General features: G+C 61.9%; 1 protein-coding gene across 8 annotated transcripts in view; it reads left to right on the top strand.

The window, feature by feature from the left end:
• The first annotated feature begins 2706 nt into the window (after positions 1 to 2706).
• Positions 2707 to 12343, top strand: part of TRPM2 (transient receptor potential cation channel subfamily M member 2) — a 51674-nt gene continuing 42037 nt past the window's right edge. Inside the window, exons 1-5 of one of the 8 annotated variants that reach the window (XM_047718571.1) lie at positions 2767 to 2826; positions 3410 to 3642; positions 6307 to 6575; positions 6996 to 7046; positions 7297 to 7385. In XM_047718571.1, coding sequence (XP_047574527.1) covers positions 6480 to 6575; positions 6996 to 7046; positions 7297 to 7385 — 236 coding nt within the window. In that variant the 5' untranslated portion in view covers positions 2767 to 2826; positions 3410 to 3642; positions 6307 to 6479. Of the gene's footprint in view, positions 2827 to 2929; positions 3643 to 6303; positions 6576 to 6995; positions 7047 to 7296; positions 7386 to 12343 lie in introns of those variants that run through there. The other 7 variants (XM_047718589.1, XM_047718580.1, XM_047718608.1 and 4 more) reach the window with 7 other exon arrangements.

Below are 12343 nucleotides of genomic sequence, written 5' to 3'. Positions count from 1 at the left end.
CGGCAGGGTGGAGATCCTAACGCCCCCTGTTAAGGCCCACCAGGGGCACCAACCACGGACGAGGTGCTGGATAGCTTGGGAGGCAAAGTCCTCGACCAGTCGGCGTCTGTCCAGAGCAGCTCTGGGCCGCAGGTGGATCGTGAGGGGCGTGGCCATGGAGGCCACACAGCACAGCATTGCCTTCCCACAGAACCCACGTTCTGGGTCTGGGCTTGCCCTTCTGCCCGTGGGGGCCTTAGCAAGCGCTGTGGTCCGAGGACCCATGGTGCTCTGACCCACCAGCACAGGGTCCCAAACAACACTGCGCAGCCCAAGGGAACTGCTTCCCTGCCAGAAGGCCCTTCACGGTCTGGCCCCTGCCTCTGCCTCCCCTCATCTCTTGCCACACTCCCCTGGCACACTTTGCAGGCCTTGGTGGCCTTCCTGTTGTTCCTCAAACACACAGACTTGAGTTCACCACAGGGCCTTTGCACCTGCTCTCCCCTGACGTTGACCCCCCCCCCCCTTATTCTCCAGCTCCTGCCCTGCTGAGTTCCTCAGTGTTTATGACACACAACCTGAGGTTGTCGATGCCATTCTCCCCTTGGAGACCTGGGCTCCCATTCTCCTGGAGCCTCACCCCTAAACAGGTTCTGGACATGGTAAGGCTTCAGTAAATGCCTGGGGATGGCCCAAACACAGTGAACGCTGGGTCTGCAGGTGCCTTTGGACACTGCTGGGGGTCCCTGGGATGGTGCTCAGTCTCCCTGAGTCACAGGCCCCTCATCAGGGACTGGGGACGAGAAGTTCCCTGGCACGTTGCATTGTGGGGGCTGCGAACGGGTGTGGGGAGCACGTTATGGCGCTTGGCAAGGAGGGTGCCCGCGAGCAAAGAAACCTCGCCAACCACTCTGCTGGAGGGTGCCCCCGGCCGGCACTCAGACAGACTGGGAAGGACCGGCTGCGGCAAATCCAGACACACCGGTGGTGAGGGGAGAGGCCTGCCTGTGTCTATCCTGCGCAGGGACCTGAGAAGTCCTGCGGGCCCCGGGGTCACTTCCAGCTCCGTCCCCGTCACTGTTTGCTTGGAAACGCGCTGCCTGCTCTGACTCTCAGGGCACGCCTGCCCACACCCGGGCGGGCAGCAGCCACGCTCCCGAGCCACAGGCTACTTAGCCGCTCACCGTGTTGCTCGCATGTCATCTTTGCATCTCGGCGAGTCCTTTTCCGTGAGCGTTTGAGGAGGCGGCTGACCTGTTGGCCTCAGACAGGAAGAGATGAAGGAGACAACGGTGTCCCCAGCATGAAGCCGTCCTCTCTCAGGCCCTGCTCAGGACCAGGGCTCCGCAAATGCAGCCGCCGCCTGTCTTTGTAAATAAAGTTTTATTGGCACATGGCCACGCCCACCCGTTCACCTGCGGCCTGTGGCTGCCCACCCCCCATCCCGGCTGCAGGGGCTCCGCTGAGCAGTTCAGGGGAGATCCTGGGCCTGGAGGGCCTGAAGTATTTACCAGGTGGCCGGACAGAGTGTGCAGCCCCTGCCCTAGACCCTGGCCGCGTCCCCAGCCCGTGGATCCCGCCCCCTGGGAGCCCGCAGCCCGGCGGCGGCTCCGCGTGTTAGTCATGACCCGAGCATGGCCGTGTCAGGCAGGCAGAGCGCTCCCTTCTTCGCGGCCTGCGGTTTTCTTCCTGCCGCGAGAGCTTCTTCTCTCGGGCGCGTTGTCCCTGGTGGAGAAAGCCCCCTGCGTCGCGTCTCCTTTCTCTGAACTTGAGACGACGGGCAGTCAGCATCCGTGCTCGCGGGGGGCCTGCTTCATGGGCAAAGGCCTTTTTACTTTTATGGGAAGGATGTTTCGTAAGTGCTCTTGCAACGGCTCCCTGGCAGACGGAACGCGGCCTTCTTGTGAAATGTGTGGTTTGTCTTTTGAGGGGGAAGAGCCGCAGGGGGACAGCGTGATCTTGATGTCAGGTCAGTGGCCCGTCTCGAGCACGACTTGCCCTCGGCCAATGTTCCCACAGAGGCCCTGGGATACTGGGAAGAAATGGCCCTCCGTCCGTGCCACCCACCAGGACTCTGCGATTGTTACTGTGTCATGAAATATTCACACGCACGCGCACCGCATGCGTTCCGTCAATGAGGTGGCCCTCAGGCCCGCAGGCAGCCCAGGGAAGGAGCGCTGGCCGGGGTTCTGGCCGGAGCCGCAGGCTCTGGTGGGTTTCTGCTTCCTGCACCAGCTTCCTGGGGCCTTGGCCCCCCTCCAGGGCGGCAACAGAGGCCGCGAGCTTACCCCTGCAGCGGGCGCCTGTCGCATGCCCGACTGGCGGACTCGGAACGTGGCAGTGACAGGTGGGCTGGCCTCTGGCAGGTGGGAATCTTGTGTCTGCAGCGGCCACGCTCCCTGCCGCCCACTCTCTCCGTGGTGCCAGCTGCTTGGGAGGAGGGCTCCAACCGCCTCTGGGCCCGTCAGAGTGTCTTGGGAAATCCATCAAGGACTGCCCTATACAAGGGGCTCTGATGGGTTCTGACACCTTCTCTGGGCCGTGCAGAGATCTCCAGAGCATGGGACCATGAGACGGGGGTCCTGTGGACCCATGGCACTGTGGCTGGTTCTTTTGTGGTGAGGCAGGGACAGATAAAGTCTGGGGGCCTTCCCGTGGAGGATGCTGCGGGCAGGAATCTGGATGCTACGTCAGCACAGCCAGGGAAGGAAGTGAGGGGGGTGGCCAGTCAGCCAGGGGTCAGCTGGGAGTCCCCCGCCCCCTGGTCAGAGAGGCCCAGGGCCCAGGAGCGGCCGCGGGACACTGTGGGCTGGTGGCTGGGAAGGAGAGGGCAGTGGTCTTTGTGAGGTGAGAGCCCGTGGGAGTGGTTTGGCCCTTTAGGAAAGCTGTGGTCAGCTTTTTTTTTTGGGGGGGGGGGGGTCAGAATTCCTCGTTGTTCTTCCAGTCAGGAGGACTGAGAAGGGCCAGGGCCACCAGGGTGGAGTTTAGACATCTGTGGGGCCCCGTGGCCCGCACCTGCCACATGGCTGCTCTGTGGTTAGAGCCTTGGAGCCCCTCCTGACCCCTCCGATCCTGCCTTCCTGGGGATGGTCTCCTGGCTTTGGCCCTGCCTGGAAGACAGGGGTGGGGGTGTCGCTGCGGGTTTCCTGGGGGATGAGGTTCTGAGGCCTGGAGGGGAGGTGGCTCACTCTGGCTCCAGGCCCTCTTGGGTCTCCTGCCCTGACTATCCCTGGAGCCCCCCACCCCCACCCCGCTCACAGCATAGCCTGGTCCAGGGCTTCGGGAGCACCGCTGCAGCTCAGCCTTTCAAAGAGAAGCCGGCCGCTAGCCGTTCCGGAGACAAGAAGCTGCGGAGAGCCCGGCCTTGGGGTCCCTGGGAAGGCGGGTTCCCGCGGACAGGGCGTCTCCGAGCCCGCGTCCTTGGTTCCAGAGCGGGGAACTCCGCAGGCGGAGCGCTCTGGGCCAGTGACGCAGAGCGCGCTGCGGGCTGCGGGGACTGCGCGGGACGCACGCTCAGCCCGGGGTGCGGGCGGCCCCGCGGGGCCGGCGGGCGGTCCTCCGCAGCGGCGCCAGTGACGCGGGAACGCGGGCCCGCTCTGAGCAGGTAGGCCCGCCCCCGCCGGGACGGAAGACACCGGGGTGCGGAGACAGGTAGCAGGACAGGTGGGGGCGGGGGCGGGGGTTGCGCGGGGTGGGAGGAGGGTGTCCCGGGATCCAAGGGCGCGGGCCGGGCTGCAGGCACACACGGAGCGCGGGCTAGGGTGTGCGCGCTGCCGGGTGCGGGGACCTAGGTGCTCGCCGCAGGGCTGGTGGGGGCGCGGGGCACTAGCCGGGGCGCTGCGGGGGCAGGCCCAGGGGCAACTCCAGGCTGGAGGGGTGCGGGGACTAGGCGCGGGGCACAAGCCGGTGCCGCGGGGGCAGGGTGGGGGGCAAGCTCCGGGGTCGGGACTCGGGCCTGGGCGCAGGCAGGAGCGTGGGTTGCAGGGATCCAGGCTGCAGGAGGGGTGCGGCAAGGCCCCTGGCGCAGTCAGACCTGGGGAAACCCTGAACTTGGCCCATTTGGGACTTAAGCTCCGACCGCAACTCCCCCACCCCCACCCCCAGGACCGCAGGCCGGGGCTGTTGGCGGCCCTTTCTTCCTGCCTCGGCCCGGATATTGCCGTTCAGTCTTGATAGTGTTTCCGCAGCCCGGATTTCAGAGGACAGGACCTGGGAAACAGCAGGGAGCAGGTGTACTACTTAGAAGAAGTAGCAGAGAGGCGGGTGGGGGCCCCCTGGCCAGCCTGCGCTCCCGGAGCCTCACATACAAGTCTGCAGGTTCGGCCTTTCTGGCTGGGGTGCGTGGGGTGAAGGAGGGGCCCTGCCTGGGGGGCTTCCCATGGTCCTGGCCCCAGGTGGCTGCTATCAAGCTTCCCCCCAGTACTTCCACTCTGTTTGGACTTGGGGTCTAGTCCCGATGCAGACAGGGGCATGGTCTTTCTCCCTGGACTGCGGGAGCCTGGGGAAGAGGGGTGCTGCCTGGGTCCAGAAGCCGCTGTGGGGCCCTCTCCCCACCCACCTGTGTTCATGGCCGCCGGCCCCTCCGTGCTCTCTCCTGAGGATGGCTTGGAGCATAGCTCAGACTGGGACATCCACCCGGCTCGGCCCTGCGTGTCCAGGCCCGCTCGCTCCATGGCAACAGCTTCACATCGCCCTCAGGGGTCCTGTGTCAAACGACATCTGAAAAAAAATGGGTCTTTTTTTTTTTTTTTGTATTTCAGACACATTTATACGGCTGCCCTGATTTCATATACTTATTATAATTAGTGCTTATACCGTTATGTTCTACTTTTTGAGTCCATTGGTTGTGTTTTGTTTTTTTCCTCTACCTCTTAAGTAAAAATTTCAAAACATGCAGCAAAGTGGAAGTCTTACGGTGACCCCTAGACAAGTACTTTGTGGGGCAGAACGTGCAGGCCCGTGTGCTGATGGCTTCTGTGTGTTTCTGGCTCACTTCCTTTCAAGAGGTTCTTAACACATACCTGTGCCACTGCACGTGGAGAACCAGGGTGACCACAACCGCTTTCAGGGGGAAATACATGGTCAGATTTGGGGGAGAACCTCAGAGAAGGTTGAAGGGGGGGCTTTGTAAGGTCATGGTCAGCCCTGGGTTTCCAGACTCTTCCAGGACCCAGACTGTGGGGTGGGGAGGGAGGGAGAGAGAGGGTCAGGCCGTCATCTCAGGCTCGGGCTGCTGAACCTGAGAGCCTCTCTGTGTCCTCACAGCGGGGAAGGAGCAAGAGGGCTCCCAGGGGTCTCCTTCCTGAGGGCACTAACCCCAGTCATGGGGGCTCACTCCTCCCCGATCACCTCCCATAGGCCCCGCTGCCTACGGCCATCACCTTTGGGGGGGGCAGTTTCAGCCTATGAATGTCAGGGGGGCACCTTCAGACCCTGGTCTTCTCCTCCTGGCCCCTAGAAGTCATGTCCTTCTCGCAGGACATTCGCTCCGTCCCAACAGCCCGAGTCTGAACTCGTTCCGGCATCAACTCCCAAGGCTGAGTCCAAAGTCCGATCTAAATTTCCTCTACGGCTGCCTGGGTGGCTCAGTGGGTTAAAGTCTCTGCCTTCGGCTCAGGTCATGATCTCAGGGTCCTGGGATGAGCCCCCTCAGGCTCTCTGCTCAGCAGGGAGCCTGCTTCCCCTCTCCCCATGCCTACCTCTCTGCCTACTTGTGATCTCTCTCTGTCAAATAAATAAATTTTTAAAAAATTAAAAAAAATTTCCTCTAAGTCAGAGGTCGGGGAGACCCTAGGGACGGTCATGCTGAGCTGTGAAGCTGTCCCGAATGCAAGGGTGGGCACCGGAAAGACATGCCCATCCCGAAGGGGAGCCCTGGAAAGAAAGTCTGGGTGGCCATGCCCCCAGGCTTGTGGACTTTTCAAAACAGTGGAGATGGTGTCATGGTGCAGGTGCTCCCACCCAGGCCACAGGGGCCCCGGGGTGGCATCCGGGGCTGTTGGAATCGGAGAGCCGAGCCGAGAGGGGAGGGGGCAGGGCGGCTGCTGCTCCCCCGCATCCTCGCACTCCGGGCCCATGCTGGGAGGGCAGCCCGGGGATCTCCGAAAGCCAGGAGCAGTAGGGGTGGGGACAGAGCTTCTTTTCGGGGCCCTCCGTGTTCCAGGCGGGCCTCCGGGCCCTGGGCGCTGGCCAGGGCTTCCAGACAGCCCCGGGACCCTGCTGGGGGACAGAGCGCGGGCGGCGGGGACGGCGTGTGGACCGTGCACGGAGACACAAACCTGGTGCTCTCACACTTGCCGCATCTCCCTCTCTGACCTATTCCAGCAGCCCTCCACAGTGTCCTTCCAGAACCTTCAGCCTCATGAGCTGCAGGAAAGGCTGTCCTGAGCTGGGCGGGAGACTGCAGAAGCTGGAGTGCGAGTGGCCCGTAGGACGGAGCCCCCGACCCTGAGGAAAGGCGGCTCCAGGCAGGAGGAAGGCTTTGGGGTGCAGCCAGGACGATGGCGGAGCTGAGCATGGTCCCCCATCTCCGGCGCAGCAACAGCAGCATCTGCAAGACCCGGAGGCTACAGCACCTGTTTGGAAACAGCACAAAGGTAGCCTTCCGGGGGCTCAGCAGGGCCCTCGGCCGGCTGCACCACAGCCCTGTGGGGCGCAGGGACCACCAGGGAGGGCTGTGTTTCCTGCCTGGGGCAGAGGCTCTGCGGAGCTGGGGGCCGGGGGCCTGGAGAGAACGGTAAACGGCCAGGCCTGTCCCCTTCCACGGACCGCACGACCCCTTCATGTTCTTGGTCTGGTGGGAGGGCGCTGGGGAAGCCCGTTGGTCCTGTCCAGGGCCAGACTCATGGGAGGCTGTCGCCCCTCATGTCCAGGATGTGACGGAGGGCCCTGAGCACCACCCACATCCCAGAGCTGATTGCCCGGGAGCCCGGGACAAGACTGTGGGAAGGGTGCGTTTAATTGGCACGGCCCCTGGTCGGGTGGGTGGGAGGGGTCTCAGCTCGCTGTCTCTCCAGGACCGAGGCAGGTGTCCAGACCCTTATCTGCTGCACGGCTCTGTTCTCGAGGTAGGCAGAGGTGACAGAAACTGCAAGTTCTGGGGTAGTTGAGTGGGGCCCAGGAGGACGCGATCCTCCTGCCGAACCCACACCTGAGGGCCTCGGCGAGGGTCCCCTCCCTTCTCCCCCAGCCCCCCAGGAAGGGGTCCCCGAAGCTGGACAGGGCGTTTAGCCGTGTCTAGGAGCTGCGTAGGGTGTGTCCCCCAAATAGGGCTGTGACCCCTCCCCCGGGGTCTCAAAGTGCCCTTTTTGCCCTCAGCAAGAAAATCTCAGCTCGTGGGTCCCGCAAAATATCAAGAAGAAGGAGTGCGTGTACTTCGTGGAGAGCTCCAAGCTGTCGGACGCCGGGTGAGTGGCCTGGCAGGGGGCCGCCCCTCCCCCTGCCCACGGGCGTGGCTGTCTGTGTGGTCTTGGGTGCTTGCGGCATTTCCACTCACCCCGGATCTTGCTGTTGGGGAGCAGCTTCCCCCGTCCTGCGTGTAGGGGAGGTGCCGAGGACGGAATTGACTGTGCGGGGTGGTGATGGAACCACTCCGCAGTGGTGCTTGGACTCAAACCCTGGTATTCTGGCGCCACAGGGCACACCGCTAGAATGTTCCTTTCCTCTGGAGTCGAGAGTGGAGTAGAGAGGGTTCGGGAACCATAAGGGGCCTCAGGGAAAGCCCGCAGCCCAGGCCCCTCACTGCGGAGGGTGCCAAATTCAGACAGGGCCCCCCTCACCCCAAAGCCCCCTGATACCACCGTGGCCGCTCCTCCCCACGGAGCCTGTGGCTCTGGTGCGGCCACCATGTCTCCTTCCACGGGCATTTGTGGCCATGCTGCCTCCACACTGCGGGACATCTCACTCCTGGGCCACTGGCTTCCCATGGGGCTCCCCATGAGTCCGGGGGGAGCCTGCGGACAGCTTTGCAGGGACCTCGTGGGAGGCGTGGCTGTCATTGGCAGTCCTTGAGGGTGCACGGAGCACGTGTGAGTTCCTGCTTCCCCTGCAGCCACACCCGAGTCCGTGCTGGGCCACGGACGGGCCACGTTCTCTCTTACTTTGTCCACTGCTTCCTTGTCACTGACTGTACTCTTGTGGCTTCTGCTGAGCAGCTCTCCCTGACTGCACTGGAAGTAACCTCCCCTCCCCCACGCTCCGGACACGGGTCTTTGATCCAGTCCACGGCACCATGACTGTGTGCCTTTGTGGTGGCAGAGTCACTTTCTCACCTCCCGTCACGGACAGACAGCACCCAGCTCATGTGTGTCACACGGTGTGGCAGGAGCGGCCTGTGCGGGAGGGAGCCCTGTGTGGGGACGGTGGAGAGATGACCGCAGAGTCAGGCAGGAGTGGTCCCCAACGATGAGGCTGTGCCTGGGGTCCTGCAGCATCTGTCCCTGTGACATCACGCCCTGCACACGCGTTGGGGTCCACGCCCGGGCTTGGCCCTGCCTCAGAGGACAGTTCTCACCTCCCAGTGCAGGCAGCAGACCCCGGTCATAGGGTTGCTTGCCGGCACCAGCGCCCAGTGACCTCTGACGCACGCAGCGGGCAGTTCCCAGGCCACACCGCTCAGTCTGACGATGTGCGGAGAGAAATTTGTGTCGAGGTTTCCACTTTTAGTTACTTCAAAATAGGCTCATGGACATAGCCTCAGAGAGCCCTAGAGCCCCCCACATCCCCATCCAGGACCCACGGGCTACAGACTCATTCTGGGATGGACCACGTCGGACTTCCAGCTTGTGGGGGTGGGGGCCCCCACCAGCAGCACCCCGGGCCCCTTCTTTGCTCTGAGTTGCGACCAGTGGGGAATGTTGATGGGGGTCAGTGAGGCCTGGGGGTACAGCTTGGGTTTGAGGTACTCCCTTAGTACCCCTTTCCCCACGTTGAAGAAAGTGCTCAGGATGTGTTTGGTTCTGGAAATTTCTAGAAGCTCTTTTATTAGCATCAGGTTAATGCGGGAGCCTGTCCCAGGGAGATAGCAAGGGGGTGTGTCTGGGGACCAGGGGACCCAGCGAGGGCCAGGGAGATGGGGACACCAGAGGACTTTTATTGTGAGCCCGTGTCTGTGTAATTGGTCAGCGGCAACTAGAATGAATGATGTCCACTGTTTCCTGACTGGCTGTGTTTTGTTACTTAATGAAGGTCCCTAAATTGTGTTTCAGAAGCTTTAAATGAATGGGACCTAGAGGACAGGATTTACAGCTGGAGAGGGGAAGCAGGCCCCCCGAGGTCCTGGGGAGAGCTCTGGGGCCCAGGGCACCAGGAGCCTCAGGGAGGATGCAAGCTTGCCGAGGGGCGATTGCATGGGGGTTTTCCATCCTCCACTAACTGGGAGCTCAGCAGGCGCGGCCAGGGTCTGGGTCATTGCCCAGAAGCACCGGTGACCCACAGATGATGTCCGAGAGCCCGCTGGTTGACGAAGAGAGCATCGTTATGATCTCTGATTTCCCGTCTCAAAGATTTGGGACCACAGGTGGCACAGTGGGGTCTGCGGAGTGGTCGGGTGCCTGGGGGTTGGGGCCGTCCCCACTGCCCGGTGCCCTGGCGAGCCTGGGGGAGGGCAGTCTGTCTAGCCTGCTGCCAGTCACCGTGCTTCCCACGAGGAAGGTGCTGTCCAAGGGCAGGTGGGCCCCAGGGAGAAAGGGGGGCTGATTCCAGGCTGGGGTGGGTGGTGGAGGCTGGTTTCTGGGGGTCCTCAAGGCCACCCTGAGTTCAGTGATTTCTAGGACCCGGTGACAGGCTGTCACAGCACCAGGGCTCACACCAGGCTCAGCAAGGGAAAACACAGGCAGGGTCCGGAGACCCCCACAGGCGGGCTTGCCACACCCTCCCCCTCCCGAGGGTCACACCAGCTGGGAAAAGGGCAGCAAGCTGTTGGCCGTGTCTCTGTCCTGCAAAGCCGTTGGGGACTCAATGCCCGGGGTTAGCCCTGTGGGCGGGTCCCGTAGGCCCCTCTGTCTAGCACCCCCCAAATTCAGGCCCCGAGGGAAAGCAGGTGTTCTGCGTAAATCTCAGCGTTTGCGGGATCTGGGCCCACGGCAGAGCCCATGGGTCGGGGACTGCACAGGCCTGTGAAAGCTGTGTGGCTGGGGCCGGTGGGGGCCGTGTGAGCGGGGTCACCAGCTGCACCAGCTCTCATCTCGGGAGCCGGCTGCGCTCGGCGCAGGGCCCTTCTCATCCGGCCCATCAGACGGGTCCCTCCAGCGGATGGCACGAGGGTGGGGAAGGTCCTCCCCACCACACAACAAGCTTTGGAAAAGGTGCATTTCTACACTTGAACCGTTTCCATCAAGGGCGCTAGGGTGTCCCCCACCTTCTTCCAGACCCGAACCCCCCGCCTCCCCCGGCATCTCTAACTGGTTCCACGTCCGGAGGGCCCTCCTCTGCTCTCCCTTCCCTCCACCGCCCCCCGGCCCGCCCCCGTATTCTGGCACGCTGACCTCGTGGCCCTGGTGTGCTGGTTCTCTTCCTGGAACACCACATCCTCCGCCATCCGGCACAGAGACTGAAGCAGGTGCTTTTGAAACGATCTTGAGGACCAGACGAGCATGCTCAGGGAGTCAAGGCGCCACTCCAGGCCGCGGGGAGGGGCCCAGATGGAGAGACCGCACGTCTGCGGGCTCCGTGCTTGCACCGGGACTAGTGCTGGTGTCCCCCGTCATGCCCGTCTGGGCCAAGAGCTCCGCAGAGAGGCTATTTCATTTCTGGGCCAGTGGACTGGGTGCCATTTCCTGCCTTGAGTCAGCCTAGCGAGCCACTTAGGTTTCAGACCCAGGCTCCTCTGAGAGGGCTGGCTCAGGGACGAGCTAGAGAGGTGGCCCGTCAGAGGCCGTTAGAGACTTAGAAAGTCGGGGGCAACCCTGGGCCAAGGTACAAGAGCTGGGTCCTCACCCCGGCGGTTCCCTCCCCTGCCGTGGACCACAGGTCGAGGAGGTCACACAGCATGCAGCGTGTACCCCAGGATCACTGCAGGAGACCTTAGTCTCCCTTAGGGGGTCCATGGAGGAGGTCAGCGGGCATGCCCTGAACTCACCATGGACGGGCTCAGAGCACTGGGAGGGCCCCGTGGCCATGACACACCCCAGGAGGGGCATCCCTGTAAGAGCCCGGAGCACAGGCCAGGCTGTGGGTCTCTATTTTTTATTTAAATTCAGTGTAGTTAACGCACAGTGCATTATTGGTCTCGGGGGTGGAGGTCAGGGAGTCCCTCAGCATGTCCCATCACGTGCCCTCCTGAATGCCCATCCCCCCCACCCCCCACCCACCTCCAGCGACCCTGTTTGTTTCCTAGAGTTCAGCATCGCTTACGGTTTGTCTCCCTCCTGGTTTTGTCTTGTTTTATTTCCCTCTCCCTTCCTCTAAGCCCCTCTGCTTTGTTTCTTAAATCCCACATACGTGTAATCGTGTAATTGTGTAATTGTCTTTCTCTGACTGACCGACTTCGCTCAGCACAATCCCCCCCAGTTCCATCCACGCCGATGCAAAGGGCAGGACGTCTCCCTTTCTGATGGCCGAGTCACATTCCGTTGTGTAGACGAACCCCGTCTTCTCTGTCCGTTCATCTGCCGACGGACGTCTGGGCTCTTCCCGCGGTCTGGCTGTTGTGGATGTCGCTGCTGTGAACCCTGGGGGTCAGGGGCCCCTTCGGATCACTCTGTCTTCATCTTTAGGGTAAATACCCAGTAGTGAGATTGCTGGGTCGTAGGGCGACTCTATTCTCAACTTTCCGAGGACCCTCCATGCTGTTCTCCAGAGCGGCTGCCCCAGCTTGCGTTCCCACCAACGGTGCAGGAGGCTCCCCTTTCTCCGCATCCGGGCCAGAACCTGTCGTTTCCTGACTGGTTAATTTTAGCCATTCTGACTGGTGTGAGGTGGGATCTCATTGTGGTTCTGATTTGTGTTTCCCTGATGCCGAGTGATGTGGAGCACTTTCTCATGTGTCTGTTGGCCATCTGGATGTCTTCTTTGCAGAAATGTCTGCTCGTGTCTTCTGCCCATTTCTTGATTGGATTATTTGTTCTTTGGGTGCTGAGTTTGATAAGTTCTTTATAGATCTTGGATACTAGCCCTCTATCTGATAAGACATTTGCAAATACTTTCTCCCATTCTGTCAGTTGTCTCTGATTTTGTCAACTGTTACCTTTGCTGTGCAGAAGCTTTTGATCTTGATGACATCCCAATAGCTCATTTCTGCCCCTGCTGCCCTTGCCTTCGGAGCCGAATCTAGGGAGAAGTTGCTGTGGCTGAGGTCACAGAGGTCGCTGCCTGTGTCCTCCTCCTCATATTCAGGTCTTCCACCCATCTTGAGTCTACTTCTGTG

The sequence above is a fragment of the Lutra lutra genome, chromosome 1 (assembly GCF_902655055.1).
Source record: "Lutra lutra chromosome 1, mLutLut1.2, whole genome shotgun sequence".
Taxonomy (NCBI): Eukaryota; Metazoa; Chordata; class Mammalia; order Carnivora; family Mustelidae; genus Lutra; species Lutra lutra.
Note: the sequence above shows the minus strand (reverse complement) of the source record. Positions and strands in the feature narration are given on the sequence as shown.